We start from the raw sequence: 23,778 nt of genomic DNA on the forward strand, positions 1-23,778 counted from the left end.
GAATGTTACACTTCTTACCTCCATGCACATGTGGAAATGACGATCACATCTGGGTTCATCTCAAAGAGTTGTCAAGCCAGATCCAACTGGCCTACTTCTCAGGTGTGTTTGAAGATCTCCAGTCTGCTCCACAACATGAGCAGAGAGATATCTTTGTCACAACAAACGGCTCGTCCGCTTTGTATTCTCCAGAGAGACAGCGGCTAAGATGTGATATGTGTCTCTGAGTCAGGCAGGCATTTATTAAAGGATGCCTTGTTCAGATTTTTTTTTTAACCTGATTTATTTACAGTAAATCACAGCTGTGACTGGCAGCACAAAAGAGAAGCACTTTTTTTTTTTTTTCAAATTTGATTATTACTTTTTTAATACTCACAAATGTCTTTTGAAAATAAAATACTATAGATGTTGACAGTTAACTGTTCATCAGTTAACTGCTTAGATTATTTCTGACCAGTCAAGCAATCAGCTAACTGCTTCACTAGAGCAGTCTGAAGTCAAAACTGAAGCATGCTACCATAAGCTCAGTGTTGGTACATTTCCTCCAGCACAGGATTTTTTCACTGCAGTACTGCAAAAGGCCACTAGGCAATGTTAGACAACTGAACAACACCATCCTATCTTGGTTCCATTAAGGTCATTGGGACAGTACGGTGCCAGATTACAATAAAAATGCTTCTTCTCCTTCACATCATTTTGAATTATTTTTCCCCCTAAGAAATAAGTGTCTAGCCATCGCAAGCAAAATGAACAAAACTGACATCCATAGTTTGAACCATTTGAATATTGTTTTTTGCACATTAAGTCCATTGTCTATATTGTACGTCTGTAAAATGGCAAACCAACCCAATAAGAGATATATGTAACTACTTGTATGGCCTTTTATTTAAACATTAACAGGTCATGACAGTAAGGGACAGTAAGAATCAGAATTCCAAATAAATGAATTCTGATTCTGATAACGGTTGCTGGGGCCAAGTAAACTGTGCTCCTCTGGAAAGGAAAAATATAACCAAAAACTTACCGAATACTAGCAAGTATGTTTTTAACATGGGTTTTGCTGCTTATACTTCTTTACACTGAGTGTATAAGTTGTAAAGTAAGAATAGCTTGCAACTAAAGATGGACAAGTTAGAGGATGCATGTTCAGCACTGATGATGTGTAACACTGAAGTCCAAGAAAACTTCTGTAGTGTCATTCAGTCACAGCTTAGCTGCAACTGCTCTCAAGACACATAAGCACTTTATATTTCAACTGTGCGACATTTAATTATGTATTTTATGTTGTAAAATGTGTAAATATCTTAATCATGTGTGAACCACAGGCCTTATTTAAGGCATTCAGCCAAGAACCTCTTCAAAAAGCCCACTGACTTTGAGACGAGAGAACTAGAAGTGCAAACTAAACTGATTTCCATCATTTCATCATCACTACAGCATTCTATTTAATCTGTATGCCAAAACTGCAGCTTCTATTAAAAAACTGTACTATACTGCCATATTTTGATTTTGATGATGTTTCGATTCATTGTGTAGGCCAAATCAGGTCACATTCAGAATCTGAAACTCTTTGGCATGTAAGCAACATCAACGCTGGGCATGTGTGATCTGTGTTGTTATGGATACATGTGCTATACGCCTATTATCTGGTTAATTGTCAATTTGAAAGCATGGTTAATGGACCAAAATTCATCAAACTTGGGCAAACACAGACACATTATAATGAAGAGCTGTAGTGCTGCAGAGACGCCCTGGCCTATAAATCTTGTTCTCCAGATGCAAGAAGACATGTTTATTTGGTACAAATGTCGCATCACCATGAAAATGTAAATTATGACGCAAGAATGATCGATCCCAGGAATCCTGGATCATATCACAGTCACAATAATCGTAATATTATTTCACCGGTTTAAGCTGGCTAATTTGATCTCGCCTGTTGCTAAAAATCTAATGTGACCATTAGTCGCTCTCCTGGACAAAACCAGATGTCTTTACTTTCCTGCACACAAAAAAAAGGAAAAACTCTGTTGTCGTATAACCACTCATTGCTCCAGATTATCTTACAACATTTCCAATATTTCATGTCTAAAGATGTCTTTCCACAATACCTAAACACAATAGTACAAGGAGTGTCTCTAAATTAAGATGTACAGTCTATCCTCTTTACTTTCCATTTCTTAGAGACCTGTTAAGTTTGTTCAAATGGTTTGTTTGGACTTCCAACATCAGAATGTTCCCTAATCCCTCCATCATTCACGACCAGTAACCAATCACACCAACCAATGGCCAATATTGTCAGTTTAGGAATGTTTAATATTCCATATGGTCAGAAGCTAAAACATTTGAACAGAAAGGTGAAAAAAGTACTGAATGCACTTACAGAGCGATATCACTGGGCTGCATTTATCTGAAATGAGATTATACTGGAGACCAGATACACAGAGCAGGGATACTGGATATCAGAAGTACAGGTAGATAAAAGAACATCTGTGTTGTGTTGTGTGTGTGTGTGTGTGTGTGTGTGTGTGTGTGTGTGTGTGTGTGTGTGTGTGTGTTCATCAACCTAGCACGATGAAACCTCAGTTCTTCAATCTGGTTAAATATAGCAGGGTTCTTCAGAGATAAAAAAATATTCTTCACAGTATTTTTTCATCACATCCATGCATGTCATCGTGAATCATCCATGACACACTTCCAATGGCACTTAACAAAAAAATAAAGAAAAGAAAACAGGTTGGTTACCTTCATTGACATGGCAGGGAGAAGTAGGAGTCGAGGATCAGACTCGAGGAATGTGAATTGCCGGAGTGTGTGGGTTGCTTTGAATCTTCTTCAGGCCGCATTTGATGACTTTAATCAGGTTTTGCACAATATCACGAATGCACCAGACCCAAATTGTGTTGGATGGAGATCAAAAACACTTGAAAACCTAGCTGAAATGATCCTGAAATTATATATTTGCACAGAGAAAAGAACAACAGAGCCCCCCTACGCACACACACACTTTCCCTTTTTTTTTTCAGAAGCAGACACAGAACAAACAAATACAAAAACAAATCATCTGGCACTATGAACACTTGGCATCTGTCAAATCATAAAACAATAGTACAGTTGAAATAAATGACACAATTTTGTCAACAGCCAATGTCTTCACAGAGGCAGCACGGTCAGGAGTCCTATGCTCACTCGCAGCAGTACAGTAGTAGTATTAGTACCAGTTGGTGCTTGATTGAAGGTGTAGAAGTAGTAAGTTAAGAAGGAGGCCACTCTTCCTGTTTGACTCAATGTCTCCAGGAGACCATTCTCAAGTCTGATTGTTAGCCAACCTATAAAGTGCTTTCAAAAAATGTCCTCCTCATCATAATCATCCACATCTATACAACATATCAGTATGTCAGTTAGGGCAATGTTACGAGTAGGAAAAAAAGAGAGGAAGAATTCAAAAGGGTCTATTCAGGCACAAGAAAAGAGCTCTTCTCCTTGTTCTCCTCGGTTCCTTCTCTCCACAGCTTTTCTTTTCCATTCTGGTTTTTGTTCTTTACTTCTTGAAGGGTGTCAGTCTGCCGATGTTGTGCCAGAAGGTGGAGGTTTTGCGCTTGGGCTCTGCCAGCATGAAGACTTGCTGCTGGGGCAAAGCAGTTGGGAGAGAGGGATGTTTCTGTCGCAGCAGGAAGTCATAGTAGGGTCTGGTCACCGCTAAAGGGGATGAGATGAACAGAAAATAGTACGTATAAGATTCTTCTGATATATCACACACAGCTGAGAAAAGCTGAAAAGTTCAAGTTTATTTTATGGCTGCGAGGCGAGGCTGGAGGAGTGGTGTTTACAACATCAGAGCAAACATAAAAGATCTAAGTGAGAATGAAAAATCATCAAGTACACAACATAACAGACAACTACAATTTGACTGACTTTTGTGTATTCATGGTGTTATGGCTACTCTTGCATACAAAAAAAAAGGTCAAAAATCATCAGAGCAGTTTTTGAAGAGGAGGTCTACGACTCACTAAATAATAAGCACTTGCGGAGATGTTTCCAATTTCAACAAAAAAAGGTTTTGAATTTATTTACATAAACAGAAATATTCTCCGGGTTGACTTCAAAAAATGAGCGTAATTTAGCAGCTGATAAACTGTTTCAGTCCTCACTCCTTCAACACAAAATGCAGACAAAAGGCCAAACCAGCTGTCCTCAGGATGGCCTGACTAGAAGGGACCTGAGCAACAAAAAACAGTCATATAAAATAACAGTTCATGTACAATATACATCTTGAATAGTCATCCTTAGCCTTATTTTATATCGTTACCATATACCATTTTCTGAATAATTAATAAAAAGAATTAAGAGGCTCCAACACATAGACTGTGCGGCTTTGTTTTGGTTCTGTTAAGGTTTTCTGTCTTGACTCCTATGACATCTACCTCTGCCAGAAGGAAGCCATCAAAAAAGGTGTGGTGTAGAGGGTCATGATCTTGTCCTATTTATGAATTTCAACTAAAAAATTCATGTTTACAACATAGACTACTAAAGTACTCCATTTCTTGGTCATATGGTCACTGTCTGCGGCACCACCCAGCTGCTGTAATTTCATCTGCAAGAATCCACCGCTCCTGGCTCAGTACAACCAATCAGAGTCAAGGGGAGTGTCTGAGAAGTGTCAATCACTGTCATGCTGGCAGCCCTCTCCCTCACACAGCGTGCACTGGGCAGTGCCCCTCCCCCACACAGGCACAGTGCCTCCTCTTACCTGGTCAGATACGTTCAAACCCAAACTAAAAACATTGGTGGAGAACAGACAACAACAACAACAGTAGTGCAGAAACAAGCCCCACTATTGCCAATGTCTAAGAGTAGCAATAAGAAGACTGACGAAGAAAAGCAGTGTGAAAACAAAGAATTGGACTGAGCCAGAGAGAAAACAAGGATAAATATCAGAGCATCATTTCAGAGGTGGAGGTGGAGACACTGAGTTTGCTGCTTTTCTGCTGGACAAGTAAGGACCCCTGCTTGATATGTTTCATTCTATGTTTTAACCACAAGGCTAAGATGGCGATGGTTACAGTAACACTCACAATAGCGCATATGGTCGTACAAAGTTACAGTTGAGCTATGTTGCTAAATCTAGCTCGATAGCTTGTATGCTAACTCCAGTGTTAAGCTCTGTCTTTATGGCTCCTGATTAGTAAAAGTGTCTTTCATGTGACTGGGCAGTTACAACATTAGTTTGTATTCAGTACGTTCTGAAGTGGTGGAATTTGTTTAGAGAAATAACAGTACTCATGCTTCAGAAAGGCAGCATGGCGAAAATGTTGCACCGGGTAATGATGACGTTGTAACTCCATCTACCGCGATGTGAGGAATATGTTTTGTTACTAGGGATATCTACAGTGATCTGCATGAGGCACTAATGTAGTTGTACTGATCAGAAAAAAGAGCAATCAGGGCTTATGTTGTTGTTATTATTTTGAATGCGCCATCTTGGTTATCTGGCATCCTCTGTTACCGTGGATACAAGCCTGCTTATGCACAGCAGGCTCCTCTGTGGGGAGGGGCTTTGTTTTACATTCACTCATTATTGTGATATGATTATTTTGTCTGAGCAACTGGAATATTTTAATGTGAAAACAGGCGTGCAGGAAGCGTTGAGCTTCATTGCCAGTAACATGAATCAAAGAAAAGTAAAGTATAAGCAGTGTGAATGCAGGCATTTATTTTTAGAGGAGATTTGGTCTTGTTGGAAGTGTGAGTGTAGGAGTCTTCATACAGAACTCTACTGTTCTGAAGGAGGATGAGAATTTTTTGTTCTAGTCAAACCTTTGCTGTTGTTTTTTAAAAGGGATTCTGATATGCTTGAAGAATGTGAGGCCCTGGTGACATACAGTTCCAATAAAGAGTGCTACTGGATGCATTATATATCAGAACTTTTATATTATGAATAGTGAGGTTGTCCATATCCAAGCCAAAGGAGAGAGGAAGACACCCACAGATTGATAAAAAGTTGAGACTTAATAGCCGTCCACACCAGCCCGGTTAATTTTGCAACCGTTAAGTTATGTCATGTCATTATCCGTAACCGCTTATCCCTTTCCATGGGGTTGCGGGGTGTTGCTGCAGGAGCCAATCCCAGCCTTGTCTCAGGGTGAGGGCAGGGTACTCCCTGGACAAGTCGCCAGCTCATCGCAGGGCCCTCACTGATGAGCAATGTGGGGTTCAGTATCTTGCTCAAGGACACCTCAACATGCAGCTCAGCCTTGCCCGGAACCGGGATTTGAACCAGCAACCTTCTGATCACTAGTCGACCTGCTCTACCCGCTGAGCCACAGCCGCCCACCGTTAAGTTACGTTCCTGGTTTTACTGTTCTGTCTACATGCAACCGTGCTTTTGGAACACTGAAACCGTGGTCTTTTGAAACCGGGGTCCAGGGTGAGTTTTTCAGGTTTCAGCTGTTGCGTGTGGATATGACAACCGCGAATATTTCCGTTGCTTACGTCAGAGCTGAACATGTGCCGCTGTAAATATTGCGTGCACAGCAATGTAAACACAGAGTAACGACAGTTAGAAGGTGGTTAGAGGTTGTTAACAATCTAAAACTAAAGCTAGTTACCCAGCTCGGTCCAGACAAACAATTCCTCCTTGCGAGTCGCCATTGTTGTTTATGTTTTGGTATTTGCCGCGCTTTCCCATTCCGGTTTTAAACTATTTTGATTGGTTAAAACAGCCTTCCTGTTTTACGTTACATCGCCACCTACTGCCGTACTCACGTATATTGCATCACTTGGTGGCGGACTTATGGTTGCGTGTGCACAGAGTTATTTTATTACACCCCTGGTGTGGACAAAGCCTTAAGGTGAGCTGAAGGCTTTTATACACACTCTCAAAAGAAAATAAAACTAACGACTTATTAAAAGGATGTGAAGTCTGACTGATAAAAACACTGACACTCAGGTACAGGTGCTGAGTGTCTAATGTTTAACTACTCAAGTCCATGCAATCCACATATGTGCCTCTGTCTGAATCCTTAGGTGCATACCTTTGGGTTTCCCAGCTGGATGGCTTTTGCAGGCATTCAGCATGGCCTGTTTCTTCTGAACCTCAGTGAGAGAGAAGCCTGAGAACAGAAAAATAAATAGTATCATTATGAAACTTTCTTGATAAATAGAGATGTTTTATATGGGAAAATGCAAAACATGATAGAAAACCTGGGCACTGAATGAGTTAAAAGTACTCAAAATGTTGTGTGCATGTGGAGGATATTAGACACAAAGGTAGCGATGTCCTGATGCTTTACTGAGAACAAAGAGAGCACGATCCTTTGTGTAACATCGGCTGTCATACTTAACTGTACCTTTAGCTATGTCTTGATGAAATAATCAAAAATCATTGTAGAGGTGAATATCATTTGTGGAACAGTGAAGAACACTTATCCATGTACACACTGGTTGTTACCAAACACAGTAGATTTTACAGCTTAATATTGCTCCTCTAATATCAGTGCAGACTGGCTGGGTTTGCTAATGCTGGCCTATGAAGCACCTGTTTACACAAACGCCATCGACAACTACTGATGGCAGTGAGGGGGTTGAAGGGTTGATTTAACCACCACCCTTTGTAACTGTTCTGAGGGGTTATTGCAGCAGAGTCAGCAAACCAAAAGACTGACTTTGATTCTGATTACGTAAAAGGTCAATGTTGAACTGTGCATGGATCTGACCTGTCTCCCGGTCATGTTGGACCTGAATCCTCTCGTCAGCGAAGGCCTGGAGCCAGCGTTGTTTATGCTCCGGCTTCTTGGCACATAGGAGGTGGACTTCATCACCAGCCTGTGACCGCAGCTTCAGGGCATTCTTCACGCTGATGTTGAAGTCCTTTTCCTTGCCATCCTCCACATCTATCACCTCCATGTGGTCCATGTCCACCCGACCCTTGTAGTACAGCATGTCCCGGCGCAGGAGGTCCTGCAGCGATAAAGATGCCAAAGATGTTTTGCAGGTGACAGCTGTTTGATGTAGAAGGCTCATTCCCCTATTACACATCTGACTGCCTACTGGTGCTGCAATATTAGGCCAGTCAGTAATTTCAATCAATTATCAAAGTTTTCACAAGATAAAACAGAAAATTAATTGTAAACTTCAATCGTTACTTAATTTTGTAAGTGAATTATTAATATTAGTGACTGTACTTCAGCTTTGTAGGGAAGACCAGAGACTCCATTTTATTTCATGCCCCAATACTGAAGTGTACTGCCATGGTACTGTCATACACAAGTGTGTTTTTTTATTTATTACCTGAGCACATGTAAAAATGGACATGTTTCAGCTGAAATACTATTAAGGTGTCCAAGTATCTTGACATTTAGGGAACCACTTGGAAATTGTCACTATTCTTCTTTTTTTAGACCATGACAGTTTTACAGGACCACAGTTTATGTGGATGCAGACAGAACAGTACAGAACAGTAGAGTGTTTAATTACCTCCACCAAGAAGGTTACATTATAACCTGTGTCTGATTGATTATTTCTTGTAAGGCTGGTTAGTCTGTCCGCATAACAACAAAAAAACTACTGAATGGGTTTCCATGAAACTTGGATGGAGGATGGCTCTCGGGCCCAGACGAGACTCCATAAAATCTTTGCAGATCTGGATAAAGGGATGGATGCAGGATTTTTTTCTCACTTACTTTAACATTGAGAAGGGCCCTTTTTTTTTTAGCAGTTTCATACATTTTTCGGGGAATACTGCATGGACCTTGAAAGATCAGGGCCCGTACTCACAAAGGCTTTTATCTTAACGTTAGGAGTACTCCTAAATCGGACTTAAAGTTTATATGTAGGAGTCGTTTCTTAAAAGTAAATCACAAAGCTGCTGAGAAAATCTGCAGTTAGTTGTGAAAACATTGAACTCATGAACTAGAAGTAACTCTCTGTTGCTATGGACGCACTTAGAAGCGGTGACAACGGTGATTGTTTCACTCACGACCGCAGTTATAGGTCTGTGTTATTAAAACCAACAACACGAAGTGTTCCCGACTGAAGGATCAGCAGAAGAGCTTGTGTTTGTCTCTTTTTTGAGATTTGTGTGCTGGTGTCAACACGGAGTGTTTTATTTTGAAAAGTAACCGGATGTTGTTTGTTATTTCGGCGCTTGACTTCCTGTCTGCTCCGTGCTAAATTCAGCTGAATTGCTGCGTCGTGCTCCGGCGTCCGCCAGATATAGAAGTCCTGCATAAGGGGTGCTCCGGAGCTGGGACGGAGCAGATACGCAGCACAGCGGACCTGGTGGGGATTAATACATAGACTAAATAAAAACATATCAATTCCGCCGGCGTGACGGAGACGCAACGCAGCGGAAACGTATCCAGTGGAAATTGGGGGTTAGTCTGCACAATGCATGAAGTGAAAATAAGGATGTTGCCAACAAGCCCATGACAAAGCCATTGAAAAGCTACTGGATAAAGAAATGTATTCATGAGGAGAACTAAGTGCCCCCCCCCAAACAAAAATGCTTTGGCCAAAGAAAGTGAATTGCCAATAAAAGAGGCATTTGCTCGAAAAGCTGCGTCAAACCACTCTCTATTAAAATTCAGGAATCATGTGTTGATCCAGGCCATTTCGCAACAATGTCCAGAATATTGTAACATGCGTCAAAGACAATTTGTGTATTGATGGAATGCAACTTTTTTCCGATTAACAGAAGTCCTATTCGCACACGACTAGTATAACCTGCGGACCTCCAGTAATTTGTAATAATTGCGGAGGACGTCTGTGATCTTAATCCCGTGTGAATCTGCCATGTACATAATTTGTAAAGTAAAATTTCCACCGCAAATTTCCTACCATATTTTGCCAAACACAGAGGTCATGTGATAATATTAGTCCCATGCGAATCAGCATCTCTGTGATTTGGAGTTGTTTTTTGTTTTTCTTAAGGTTTTTGTGTTTTCTACCTTTTTTTCTGCCTTTTCCCGGTCGAGAATTATGGAGGCTGCGTTGGGGATTATAAATGAAAGTTTTGACAGCATTTTGGGTGCAAATTCAGGAGGCTCATCAGAAGAGCGAAATCTTGAAAGATGATTAGATGGATTACATGCATGGCAGCATGTGGTAAGGAGCATTTTTCCATCCTTCAACAGGCTCACCAGTTATAATATTATCCATAATATCCATATCTAACCATTGTGCTGCTCCAGCAAGGGCTCCGGTGCGATCGACCCGGGGGATCATGTCAGTAAATTCTAGTTAAAACACAAACTTCGCTTATCCTGTGCGAATGCGCCGCATGAAACACAGACGTGGTGGGATGATTTCTAAATCACTTGAGGTCCCCAGGTAATACTAGTCGAAGAGCTGCATTTTCCCTCTTCAACTCAACCACAACTTCAGTCCCTTTGTGGTCCATCCGACACTGTTTTAACAATTCCCTGTCATTTAGCGTCTCCAAAACATTCGACTGTGACTAGGTCTTAGCGAGTTAGGAGTCCTCTGGACTACTTCTAAGGTCTCCCAGACTTAGGTGCTACTTTTAGGCCTAAAATGTTTTGTGAATAACTCTTATTTTCAAAAATTAGGAGTCCTAAAGTTACGACTGACAGGCCCATTATTTTTAGGAGTTGCTCCTAAATTCGCCTGTTAGGAGCTACTTTTAGCCTTAAGATTCTTTGTGAATACAGGCCCTGGTCTACTTATGTCGCTGTTATCTATGAGAAATTACAATGTGATGCATTTGACAATAAAAATGTGCACATAGTGTATTTAATATATTTTTGTTCATATTGGATGTGACTTGAATAAATTTGGATTGAACAAGTTAAATTTTGCTATGCTTTATGATGGTAGAATATAAAAGCGTGTTAAATACAGTGTAAAATCAATAAGGCACCTTTTTGCAGTACACCATCTGATGATCAAAGAGGAAAAACATTCTCTGTTGGCTCTTGGCCTGAGGCTGGGACAGCTTTGTCAATTCCCCTGAAAAGATGAGATCTGAGCTCCTGCTGAGGATGTCTTCACCCTGCATGGATCAACACACACACACACACACACACACACACACACACACACACACACAGCTGTTAGGTGCTGCTCAGCATTGTTAAAGTTGCATTTAACAACATTAAGAGAGAGACTATTTCAGCACAGAGATGCTTTTTGACACACCTCCCAGTCCTCTATGCAGCTCTGCCACTGGGCAATCTTGTCAATATTCTCAAGGCGCCGTTTCCTCTCATTGATGAGCCTGGCCACGTTCTTCATGGCGTTTAAGGCAGCCTCCACATCTTTGTAGTCCCTTAAGATCAGAGGATTACATGGAGTTGTTGTGTGCAGCTAAAGCTTAAAGGATGGGTCTGGCGATGGTCTAATTGTTTTATTATAGTCAAGAGATGCCATGAAAAGACCAACACTGACAATGAATGTATCCTAATAACTATCATGTGTATCCAAAGCCTGACTTATTGCAGTTGCAGACTGTCCAGTAGTTAATTGATCATGGATGCTGTCGTTACCTCGGACAGATAATAAAAAAAAAGTAAAAAATGTAAAATTGGTTGTCAAGTATACCTGGACATGTAAAGTCTAGGTGTGGGAAACACTGATGTGTAAAGTGGTCACAACACAGGGTTCGTTTTTTCACAATATACACAATATAATTAACTTTTAAGCTCAGAAATGTGGATATGTATCAACTGCATCTGTCCTTCTTGACCAATGAGAGCTGGGCTATCTCCGGAGGAAAGAATAAAAGCGATGGTTATTTTCAACATCAGCACATAAATACACTGATGGAGCTCCTGAAAGTTCACCCTGTTACCAACTGGCAAAAGATGTATTCCCTGAAATACCAGCAGACAACAGAGCAGCTTCATTCCTTCATTCCTCGAGACTTCTCAGGCCATGGTCGGCACTCCACTCCTCTATGAAATAACTGTTTTGTTTCTGTTGTGTCTGTGATGTAGCATAAAGGGACCAAAACTCAGTTTCATGTTGCAGTCCTGGTGTTGTAAAATGATAAATGAATGAACCTCGAAATGCTTCCCTGTGTGACACATGAGAGAGTCACCTGTGCTGTGGGTTGGTGTATTTGAGCAGCTCAGCCAGCTGCAGTGGGTACTTGCAGATCTTCTGAACTGGTGTGAGCAGGAAGCCATCCAAGGAAATGTCAATCATCTTCTGGAGCAGTCGGCAGGCCTCGAAGAAGAACACGTATTTGTTGACCTTCATGAGTTTAGAGAGCTGGACGCAAGCGTTCGGGTGGTTGTTGCAATACTCCGAATAGATCTGGAAATCTGTTTGCTACACAGAAAAGACAGCATGACAAGGGGTTAGAGGCGAGACAATGATTTGGCTGGAGTGTTGACCCCAGGTTCAACAGCATGTACTCACATCTAGTGAGAGGAAACTGATGACAAAGTAAATAAATATTAGTTTGCGTGTTCTGAAAAACAATTAAAAAGAGACTTCTGACGTTGTGCAAGAACTGTTTAACATTTGCATGCCATTCTTTACAAACAGTAACATCTCAGCGTGATTTTGAAAGATTCCCACAGAAATGCTTTTCTGCAAGCTGTTTCGATTGACTTTTGTGACTCAGCTTACGTGTTCGAGGAAGCAGCAGCCAATCTCGCTGAGGTGCGGCTGCTCCTTGTTGAACTTCTTTTCCAGGCCTTTCAGGAACTTCCTCTGGAATCGGTAGATCTCCTCAATATTGCCAAAGATAGTGCGAAGCTGCTCTTCGGTGAACATGTCTGTTCTCTTGCGGCACTGTTTGATGTAACCCTAAAGGAAGCAAAAAAATAATAAATACACTTAAAACATTTGTTGCGCAGAATCGCCTTCAAATTGTATTCGCTTATAGATGACAGTCAATACACATGTCTATTTTTTAAAAATCGAGACCCATGCATTATTCCCTGACAAATGAACGCAAATATCAAACACAATCCTATCTTGCAATTTAAAAGCGAGATAAACTACTTAGAACACCAATTTGGCCTGTAGGGGTCCTGAAGTGTGTTTATTTCCAGGAGTAAAAGTACATAGCGATGAACACAGAGATGTTAACAACTTTGATAACTTCTGCTGTATGTTATATAGAATTAAATGACTGTCATCAGATTTGGTAATCCTGAAACTACTCTTGAGTGTCTTAGCCGAAGCACATCATGTGCACTAAAGACAGAGAGGTTTATCTAATCCCCTGGATGCCTGGAGCACCTGATGACATTGGAGGACCTTATCAAGTGTTAAAGCAAATCTCTGGGTAGTATTCACTGACCCGGACTTTTGATATGGTTCTTAAATTCATATAATAGAGGTCTCTGAAAGGTGCAAAGTTTGTCCCCCACGCTACTCAGTCTTGCAACTGACCCACTGCTCTACTCTCTAGGGGAGATGGGCACACTTGAAGCAGGAGGGATCCAGGTAATATCCCTGGCTCTTGCTGACTTGGTCCTGCTCAGTGACTCCTGGGATCACACAGGGAATATTTCTGATATGTACTAAAATGCTTGTGGGGACCCAACGAATTGGCGTGGACGTAGCCTCACACAGTCACTGACATCTTCGAAAGTAATAATGCAAAACAGGGCTCCCAACAACATGGCATTCTGACAAGACTATCATCTTTTACATTGCCTCAGACTGACATAGGTCTGAGATAGGACCACAGTCGAAAAAAATTATCTGATTTTATTGTGTAAATTGACCTCCATCTCCACATAACATCAAGTAAAGTTAACTAGAGAGTATATTCATTTTAGTTTCACCAGCGAACTCTCAGACTTGACATGTTTTAAAGTACTGTCTTCACACAATCCCACGCAGACCTCGCAGATGTCTTTCAGGTGCTTGATGTAGTCTCTCTCCGTGCTCATGATCTCATTGATGACGTTGGTCCTCATCTGCTCTTTGCAGGGCAAACCTGGTCCCAGTAACAAACCCAGACCTGCCCGGTCCTCTTCTCCAGTCTGAGTCTCCTCTAGGTGGGCCAGATACTCCTCCATGGGCTCATCCTGGTTCACACGCAACTGAGGAAGACACAGGTAATCAAGAATGCTAGGAAGAAGAAAGCTATTTTAAATCCAACAATCAACTCCTTAGAAACTTGCAATGAGCTATGTCCTCAGGACAAGCACAAGGAAAAACAGCCCTTATAACAGCTCAAATTTTGTAGGTTACAGGGGATAAGGTGAGGAGCCTTCATATTATTTATTCTGCCAGTGCTACAGCAGCTGCAGTCATTAATCAAACAGTGTAATTAAAAGCTGTATGGCTGGTAATATCTGTCTCATCTAGCAGCCTGGACAGAGTCGTTCTCACCCGTACAAAGCTGGCAGGGAACCAGCCCTCGCTGTCCATGATGCGACCCCACCACCACTCCTTGTTACTGGCATCCACTACTTCGATGACATCACCAGCCTTGAAGCCTAGCTCCTGGTCATCCATGGTGACATGGTCCCAGAGGGCCTCAGCATACACCACGCTGCCATCACTGATCAGCTGCAGAGGAAACACAGCAGAGGCATTTAGCAGATTACTCTTTCAAGAGCCATACATATATATACAGTGTAGGGCCAAAAAAGCAGTCCCATGACAACAATATACAATACAGCACTAAATAGAAGAAGGACAGACTGCTCCAAAAGCCAAAGACTGCTGTTAATTTTGCACTATATCATGTAAATATGTATATATATCTATTCTATGTATTCCCTGTATTTTATTGCTTGTTTTTGCTATTGTTTCTGCTCTTGTAATATGTTTCTTTTCTGTTAATATTCTGTCGCTGCTGTGACAAACAAATTTCCCCGTCTGCGGGACACTAAAGGATTTCTGATTCTGATTCTGAATTCTGAACTTCATCATTCAGCTTTGGTATAGGCTACCCTGCAGGGCAGTGGTGAGCAGACAGTGACTGCTGCTGAAGTCTGAGTGCAGAATTAGTAATCAAGGAGCAGCTAAGGTGGAAGTAGGCTAAATCAGACATAGGGCATGTCACTCCTCACTGGCATGATATGGAGGGTGCAGAATAGAGTACTGGCAGCGTGTGAGCACTGCTGAGACAAAAAGAAAAAGAAAAACCCAATACGCCAAAGACTAAAAGTCCCGGTACTGCTTACCAGTCAGTACTGGCCCGCAAAGACACTGATAGGGGGAATAGGAAGTGTGAGAGACAGACAAGGTGGAGGTAGAAAGCAAGTGATGCTAGAAGGAGATGGAGCCAGTGTTATTGATGAAGAGACTGCAGTGGTCATATTTCACACCACCCTGAACACACCACCAGTTTTACTGCGTCAACACGGCCCCAGGCTCCACAGAGACCATCCATTATGCTGCTCTGCCTCTCGTTCCTGCAGAGGTAACACACATCCTGCTTGACCACGTCAGCCCACCATCTCCTCTCTCTGCAGGCTCCTTCAGACTACCGCACCAGGGTTGGGAAAGACAGTACATTTTATATTTCTTAGCTCCACTGATCCATCATGGCGATGAGGAAAACAGACGATGTGGCTGTTGCTAAGCAACACACCTACATCATACTGCCTTTCTCGCCCGGTTCCTCGTTGACTATACATGACACCACAATATCCTCTTATTAAGAAGTGTTATGATAGTAAACAGACACATTCAGCTTAATGTAAACAGGTCAAGCATCAAGACAGTGGTCACAGTGCTGCTCAAGGGTCAGAGGCAAAATCATTGGCTCTCTCACACACACACACGCGCACACACACACAATCACACTGCGTCGTCACTTTCCCCCCTGATTCTAATATAAGCAGCTGAGCCAGTTTCATCTGGCTCCAAGGTGCTCGTGGCTCAGGCATATGCCTTTTCCTGGGGCGCACATACACTTGTGTGCTTGAAATATAATAAAATACTGTTTTTTAACGTAATATGTGCCAAAGATGTTAAACAATCTGAGAGGGAATAATCAGAAGGCTTGCTCTGCTCACTCTTCACAGACAAAGGCTGTACAACCAACAAGGTGGGCTCTCAAGTGGATTCTACTTCATTTAAAAGGGTTATTAACCAGACATTGGGAACAGCAGGTTTAGTTCATATCTTAGCCGTGTTAAATCACGGCTGAGAGGTTTAAGCCACTGGTGAGTGCCTGTGAAGCTCTGCATTCAAATTATTTATATTAGCAAGAGTGGTAAACCAGAGTAATATGCTTCTATTTACAACAACAGTTTGTACAGGAGCAGTCCTGAGTCTTCCAGGAAAGTATAAATTTCCATTTATATTTAAAGCTTCAATAAGTGATTTATGCTTGTCACAGAAACACAATCAACCATAACACGAAATGGACCAGCATCTGTCATTAAGAAACTCTGGCAAACTAAGTCCCAATAGTAGGAATTAATGTAGTTGATCCAGGATTCACATGGATGTCCCCCGAAGGTTTGGCACGCACATGGACTGTGGATGAAATGCTAAATTTGACCATCATGGTGTGAATACAGTTTACTGCCACCGTGACTTCAATCACACTAAGTCCTTCACTCCTTATTTCACTTATTTTTCTATTTCTTCTTCCTAACAATCCTAACATTTTGCAAATCATTCCATGTCTCATGGAGGGTTCTATTTTTATTTTATTTGTCACATCACTTCAATGCTTGATTCAATTAACATCGATTTTGAGTAGTATCTTCAGATATTAATCAGCAACACTGCTGTGAAATGTAATGTTATTCACTTGTAGGTGGCGGTTCAGTACAAATCAGATTTAGCTGACCGCACTAGCAAGACTCTGTAAGTGCAGAATTTTGAGAGGAATGTACTATTTAAAGCACTTTGGTTATTGTACACATTGTTAACCAGAAGCAACAGATACAGCAGCACCATTAGAGCAAAAGAAATGCTTTTTTTATTTTTGTCAAATTTTTGTCAAATGGGGATAAACGATGGGGAGAAGATCTGGAAAAGACAATTAAGAAGAGCAGAAATCATCCTTCATGGCTGCGCATCTCTGCATGCAGCCACAGCTAAACCCCCTGTTAGAATGGAGTTTCCCAAGTTCGGTGTGTCGAGAGGTTCTACTGATGTCACAGATTTCATTGAGCAGTGCGAGAATTTTCTCTCCTTGAGACCACTGAGTGACACTAAGCTCTTAGGCACACTTAACACAGTTCTAAAAGGGCCAGCACGGAGCTGGTGGTTAGCTGCCCGTAGCAAGATAGCAAATTAGCCAGCGTTTAAAAAGGCTTTGCTTGAAGCTTTCTTGCCCACTGACTACCAGGCTGAGATTGAGGACCAACTCTGTTTGAGTGTGCAGGCTCCTACTCAGTGTGTGAGGGTCTTCGCTTATGATCACCATGCACTCTGCCTGAAGTGGAGACCAGAGATGCCTGAGGAAGAGATTGTGCGGCGCATCCTCAATGCATGCAATCCAAGTTTGGCCAGTGGCCTACGGGGCATTGTTACTACCGTTGACCAGGTGGTAAAGCTGGGTTCTCTGATTGAAAAGGACTGGAGTAATTCTACAGAGTATTGGAGTCAAATTCAACAGGCTAATCCACCTGACCGCTCCTCCAAAAAGCCAACCAGAAGTCCTGAATTTGGTCAGGCCAGGGGTCCCGGTGCAGATGTAGGGTGTTACGTCTCTCCTTGTGGTGCCAGTGGTTATCCGTGGCTCAAAGGGTGATGCAGTCCTGGATTCAGGGACTCAACTCGTTTTCCTCGGCCATGTGGTTTCAGGAAAGGGAGTGGAAGTGGATCCCACAAAGGTTGACGCCAACAGCCTACGCAGCTCCCACAGAGTTAAAAAGTCTCCAGAGGTCCCTTGGGTTGGTGGAGTGGTATCATAAGTTCCTTCCCAGGTTAGCTGACATTATTGCTCCACTTAACAACCTCAAAAAGAAAGGGGTGGTATGGGAATGGTCGGCTCATTGCCAAGCAGCTTTTGAACATCTGAAGCGCTTATTGCAATCACCACCGGTGCTAGCTCAGCTGAGGCCACACCTTGGGTTTCAGGTGCACTGTGACTCCAGTGGGATGGGACTAGGAGCTGTTCTAATGCAGACCATTGAGGGTGAAGAAAGAGCCATTGCCTTTGCTTCCAGAGCTCTCAGTGGTGCTGAGCTGAGGTATTCTACCTCAGAGAAGGAATGCCTGGCAGTGGTGTGGGCAGTTGAAAAGTGTTGAGAAGTGTTTGATGTGTATACGGACCATAATGCTCTGACTTAGGCATTCAATTGCCCTAAAGCATCATTCCGCCTCACCTGATGGACACTCCGTCTGCAGGCTTTCTCCTTTCGGGTCCACTACAAGCATGGGTGCTGTAATGTCATCCCAGATGCTCTGTCCCGTGCCCTGCCACTACAAGAAGGCAATGTGTGTGTGGCTGTTACCAAGTCCTATTGGGCGGATTTACCAAGTTCCCTGCAGGCCATTGGAGAAATGCAGCTTGGCGATACATTGTGCCAAGAGCTGGAGCTAACAGTCGGCCAGCCCGCAACAGGCCGCATTCACTATCAAGAACAACAGGGGGTTTTGTACAGAGGTGTGCCCTCAAAATATAGTGGATTTAACTACCAGTTAGTTGTGCCAGATGTGCTAGAGTTCTTGTCATACTTCCACAACAGCCCATTCCGAGGACATTTAGGAAGGATGAAGACACTCCTGAAAGTTTTGGAGGTAGCATGGTGACCAACAGTCCGCAAAGATGTCTGGAGTCATGTCCGTGCTTGCCTTTCCTGTCAGCAGCACAAAGGCTCTAATATCAAGCCTGCTGGTCATCTCCAGAAAACAGAGGTCAAAGCACCTGACGAGAGTGGACTTCATGGGGCCATTCCCACTCAGTAGGTCTCGGAATTCAGTCCTGATGGTGGTAGTAGATTACTACAGTAAGTGGGTGGAGCTTTTTGCTCTGAAGGATGCTAAGACACCAAAGGTCTGTCAGATCCTGAAGAATGACATCTTCACTCACTGGGGGGTACCCACCTACCTGGTGTCAGATTGAGGCCCTCAATTCACAAGCCACCTGATATCCAGCCTGTGTGAATCATGGGGTGTGGCCGAAAAACTCACTACAGCCTACAGGTTAATAGGACCCTGAAAACCATGATCGTTTCCTTTGTAGGAAACCATAATCAGGATTGGGACCGATGGCTGCCTGAATTCTGCATGGCTATCAACACAGCAGTACATGAGCTGTGTTAGCCCTGGGTCGCAACCTCAAAGGCCCACTAGAACGTCTGATAGACAAGACTCCTGCACCCAGCACATCTACATACCACATACTGCACTCACATACACAACTGATGAAGGAGGTTGAAAAACATGTAGGCGTGGCAAAAGCTAGACAAGCCAGGTACTATAACGCATCAATATGGATGGGTATTATTATGTACTGTGTTCTATTTTTCGGGCCAAATGTGATAAATGGGGAAGAGGGGAAAGATCGCGAGAGGCAACGTGTGAGGCAGGTGGAACCCGCCGGAGTTTGGAGGACGCAGCCAGCAGGATTATTCTGTGTAGTTCCGCAGGGGGAATCTAACAGAAACTGAAACGGATTAAAAGACAACTGGACTACTGTGTGCCCGCGATCCAGATGCCAAACGGGCCGGGTGAGAATTGTGGGAGTTTGCTGCTCTCTTTTTTCTTTTTTTTTCTTGAGACTTACAGTGGCGTTCGTACTTTCCCTTTTGAAATAAGTAATTGAAGGGGGATTGTTAGAAGGATTGTAAGCCCCTGACTTGTCAATATAAAACATTATTGACAGTTACAGTCACAATTTTCAGGGGTTTGGCACTCAAAATCTTTTTTTTTTTGTTGTGCAATGCAATTCCTCCATTTCCTGGGCAACACCTAAAGGTCTGACTAACTGAAACAACCATTACCACCCATTAAAGTTCATATGAAATGGAAACGTTCACTACTTTAGTAAACAGGACAACCTGTGAAGCACGTTGTGACTGGTGTCTGTGAAAGGTGCTATGTAAATAAAGTGTGCTTACTTGTTTGCTAATTTGGGATAACCTAGCCTGCTAGTTCGTAGAAGCCCCTGGTGCAGCTATTAGCCACACAGCTAATGTTATGTTAGAAAGATTCAAAGTCAATAACATTGTGTATGGTCGACAAGCATTAAATATAATATGTCTGGATTTTTAATGTTATGACTCAAATCAGTCAGGTAATTGTCAGTGTTTTATCTGATCTTGTGTTTTTTTTATCATATGCTTTTAATTTATTGTATTTTAACTTTACCTTTCTTTATTTTACTGTTTTGTATCTGTGCGGCACTTTGGTAACGTTGTTGTTTTTAAAATGTGCTATACAGATAAAGTGGATTGGATTGGATGTAAGTGTCCTAAAATCAACGTTAAAATTTTAACTAACAAGTCACAGCCCATGACAGTGGAGGCACCATCTAGCAGCTTGTGTGTGACAGGCACCATCCTGTGGTGGTCAGAAGATGATGCGCTGAAGGACTACACTAAGTGTTGGAAATAATAGATACGATTTTTTTAAATGTAGTTTTATTATTCAACTTGAGGTACCAGCAGCCAGCTGATGCCAGCGCCAGTCATTCTAGATACAAGCTACTTACATACTGTCTGCATGCACGCTGCCCTTTGCACTATTTGCATTTGAGTCTTATGAGACTTCCACAGGACTAGGTGGGTTGTTTTGCCAAAGCAGTTAACAAGCTAGTGGCACAGGAATGGCAGAGAAAGTGCAGCCAAAATCTCCCAATGCTAACATATCAGCTTGACAAGTCGAGTATTAACAATAACCCTGTTCAGTGTTTATCTTCATTATGATAGTGTTGATAATAATGATAATTAGGTGTTTACTTATATGTGAAACATGAGTAGTTGGGTATGGTTAGAGAGTCCCTGAGCCCGATAAAAGAGCCACTACACCAGCAACACACTCCTGTAGCAGCTAACGTTAGCATAAAGCACACAGCCCCTGAGCTGAACAGCGCTGGGGCGGTAGCAACGGCATTATTTAGCGGCTAATGTTAACATTAGCCCATAAGCCAGAGTAATTGTCAGGCAGTGTAGTCAGGCAGGGCTTTGTCATGTGTTTCGGAAGAATGGCTCTGAATTGAGTAGGTGGGATTTTTCTACTTTTAAATTTAGCTTGCTTTTGCTGGTTTCTACAGTCTTACTAACCCCAGATTTAAAAGTAGAACAAATAAACACATTTTAAAAGTCCTAATGACAAAGGGAAATTTGTATTTGTAACAAACTTATAAAATAATAATAACTATAAAAGCTGGTGTTTAAAGACTAGCCAGTACACAGACAATGAAATTAAACTGCTATGATTGCTTACATGGTAAATACAGTATAATGTCCATTTACACAGCTCTAATCCCATCAGTACAATAAGTCATGTCATAGTCACCACTTTAGTGCACTCAGTTACCTGCAGAAAAATGTATTTCACTCAGTTATTACTTCTATTTCCTTCACTGTTCTGTTTTATGAGGAAACTGATAAGCTTATTTCACTGAAATGTACCAGGATGAATTTTCTTAATAACACTTTCTCGGTTTTCCTGTTTCTGATGCAGACACGCTGACGATACATGAATTTTTAGTTGTTGTATATCTTTGGCTATGTGAATCGTATTAATTAAGATATGTATCTGTTTGAAAGAAGAGGCAGAAAATAGATGTATATGTGAGCGAATGTCAGTAATCTCATCTCAATCTCAGTGAACTGTCTTGCTTTCAGTTCTAGTCTCCCTGCACATACTGTGTCCAGAGAGGTCAACTCTGTTATGAGGACAAACTACAATACAGCAGGCTTATTTAGCAATGTGGCAACAGCGGCTAATGTTCTCTCCACTCTAAACACTAGCTTCAACTCATGTTTACATAAGCACTGGTTGGCTCTTTAGGCACAGATTACATCGAGGAAACACAAACAAAATCAATTAGAATAAGTGGCACCAATTCAATAATTTCACATAAACATAAATGAAGCCTGTCTGTTCACTTCTGTTGAGACCAGCAAGTTGTATGCTAGGAACACAATCGGCAATGGTTATCTAAGAGCTGAGGAGCAGTAACAGGGTCACAGCAGAGGGTGTTACATCACCTGAAAGTACTTGTTATACTACTGTTGCTTTTAAAGGGCTGCTTCATCAAAACCAGAAAAAAAATAATCTCAAACTACTTCTACTATATGAAAGAACAGTGTGTTTTTGTGGATTATCCACAGTAACACAGGCTACTGCTTTCAGGAAGAGTTTTCAAAAATGATATGATGTGATGATGTTGTTAAAAAGAATCACTCAGTTGGAACCAAAGGGCTGGCAGCTGAGAGTGACAGACAGCGAAGTCAGAAAGTACTGAGAGACAGACTAAGACGTTGTTGGTTTGGATCATTTTTATGGAATTTGTTGACAGTTAAAGAATAGCATGAGCTTCATCCACAATCTGAATTCCTTCACCTGCGTTGTACTGGGGTGGAGACTGATATCACTGACACAGAAATCTCAAAGCCTGTCTTAATCATAGTTAGAGGTATAGGATGTTCTCCGACAGGCCCAACAAACCCACCCAACAAATTCCTCTTGTTAACATGACAGTGATGACACAAATGCACCCACATCATCCATTCTCACGATAAATGATCTTCCCTCTCCTCCTTGTTGTACCTGTGTTCTGCTGCTGCCATGTTGGACACCCATCAATCCCAGCAGTCCCTCTCACCAACAGGCCAGTCCTCCTCTGCTCCTTGTTGCTTCTGCGTTTCAGTTGTTCGGGTCTTTTCCTCCATTTAGAAGCGTGTGTGTGTGTATCTGTATGTGTGTACGTGCATGTGTGTGTGTGTGACAAAGAAGAGCGGTGGTTGGAGTGTGCTCTACTGGAAGGCCAGCAGGAACATGAGCACCACGTTGATGATGATGAGCAGCATCATGATGAGGAACACCACCACCTTCTGAGTCTCCGGGGGGAGGTTGCAGCGCAGCATGGCGGTGAAGAATCCCATCCTCTGCCTGCTCCACCTCCCCGAGCCGCTGCCCCGAGCCATCAGTCCCCTGGCCTCCTCCTCTTCCTCCTCCTCAGCACCACTGCCCCTCCCCCGTCGCCTTTCCCTCAGTGCTGAGCCTCCACACCACACCGCGTCACCTCGTCCCCTGCCTCGACTTGCTCCGTCTGCGTCCTCTAGTGCTGCCTTCCTCCTCCGCTCGGCTCCAGCGGGCGCCTCCTCTGCTTCTCCTGCCACTTTGCCGATGCCCACCGTTGCCCCGGCCTGCCAGTGGAGGCTGGGTGCCTATCTGTGTCAGCGTGTGTGAGAATCTGCGCTCTGTGAAGCTATTTTTTGTATTACGTGCTGAGCATCTCCCCCCCCCCACTCGTCCTCCTTTACTCCCTTTTTCCTCTTTGAGGAGCAAGCACCTCTCCTCTCTTTTTTCTTTTTATTCTCCACCAGTTCGGTCTTTCTTTTCCTTTGGTTCCTTTTGTCTTTCTCTCAGTCAGGATGTCAGGATGGAAGACGGACGACGGGATGCTGCTTCTCTTCGTTTCATGCTCATGCCTTCTCGTCTTTTCCTTCCTCTTCTTTCTATCGTTCTGTCCCCCTTTTTTTCCGGCTTGATCTTCTCTCAGCGTAGCCTACATGCGTTCACTTGGCTCTCCCTCTCAAACCAGCCAGCCATTTGTTCTCCCTCTGACTTGTTTTCTTCCTCTCCTCTCCCTCCGTCTCTGCCCACCTTTTCTCTTTGTGAAGAGCTCCTGCTAAAATGGTGCTCGCTGCTCTGCCTGGAGCTGTGCTGCCTCAGCCATCCATTTAACTACCAGGATCACCCTCTTTT

General features: G+C 42.6%; 1 protein-coding gene across 7 annotated transcripts in view; it reads right to left on the reverse strand.

Annotated features, from left to right (window-relative positions):
* Nucleotides 1–2,292: 2,292 nt before the first annotated feature.
* The window catches only part of arhgef4 (Rho guanine nucleotide exchange factor (GEF) 4), a 129,693-nt gene continuing 108,207 nt past the window's right edge, over nucleotides 2,293–23,778 (reverse strand). For 6 of the 7 annotated variants that reach the window (XM_037079545.1, XM_037079544.1, XM_037079546.1 and 3 more), the window contains 9 exons: nucleotides 14,314–14,493; nucleotides 13,821–14,021; nucleotides 12,592–12,771; nucleotides 12,056–12,288; nucleotides 11,155–11,284; nucleotides 10,877–11,008; nucleotides 7,713–7,956; nucleotides 7,032–7,109; nucleotides 2,293–3,696 (listed from right to left, as the gene is read on the reverse strand). In XM_037079545.1, coding sequence (XP_036935440.1) covers nucleotides 3,539–3,696; nucleotides 7,032–7,109; nucleotides 7,713–7,956; nucleotides 10,877–11,008; nucleotides 11,155–11,284; nucleotides 12,056–12,288; nucleotides 12,592–12,771; nucleotides 13,821–14,021; nucleotides 14,314–14,493 — 1,536 coding nt within the window. In that variant the 3' untranslated portion in view covers nucleotides 2,293–3,538. Of the gene's footprint in view, nucleotides 3,697–7,031; nucleotides 7,110–7,712; nucleotides 7,957–10,876; nucleotides 11,009–11,154; nucleotides 11,285–12,055; nucleotides 12,289–12,591; nucleotides 12,772–13,820; nucleotides 14,022–14,313; nucleotides 14,494–22,617; nucleotides 23,263–23,778 lie in introns of those variants that run through there. The other variant, XM_037079550.1, reaches the window with a different exon arrangement.

This window comes from Acanthopagrus latus, chromosome 19 (assembly GCF_904848185.1).
Source record: "Acanthopagrus latus isolate v.2019 chromosome 19, fAcaLat1.1, whole genome shotgun sequence".
In the NCBI taxonomy this organism is placed as follows: Eukaryota; Metazoa; Chordata; class Actinopteri; order Spariformes; family Sparidae; genus Acanthopagrus; species Acanthopagrus latus.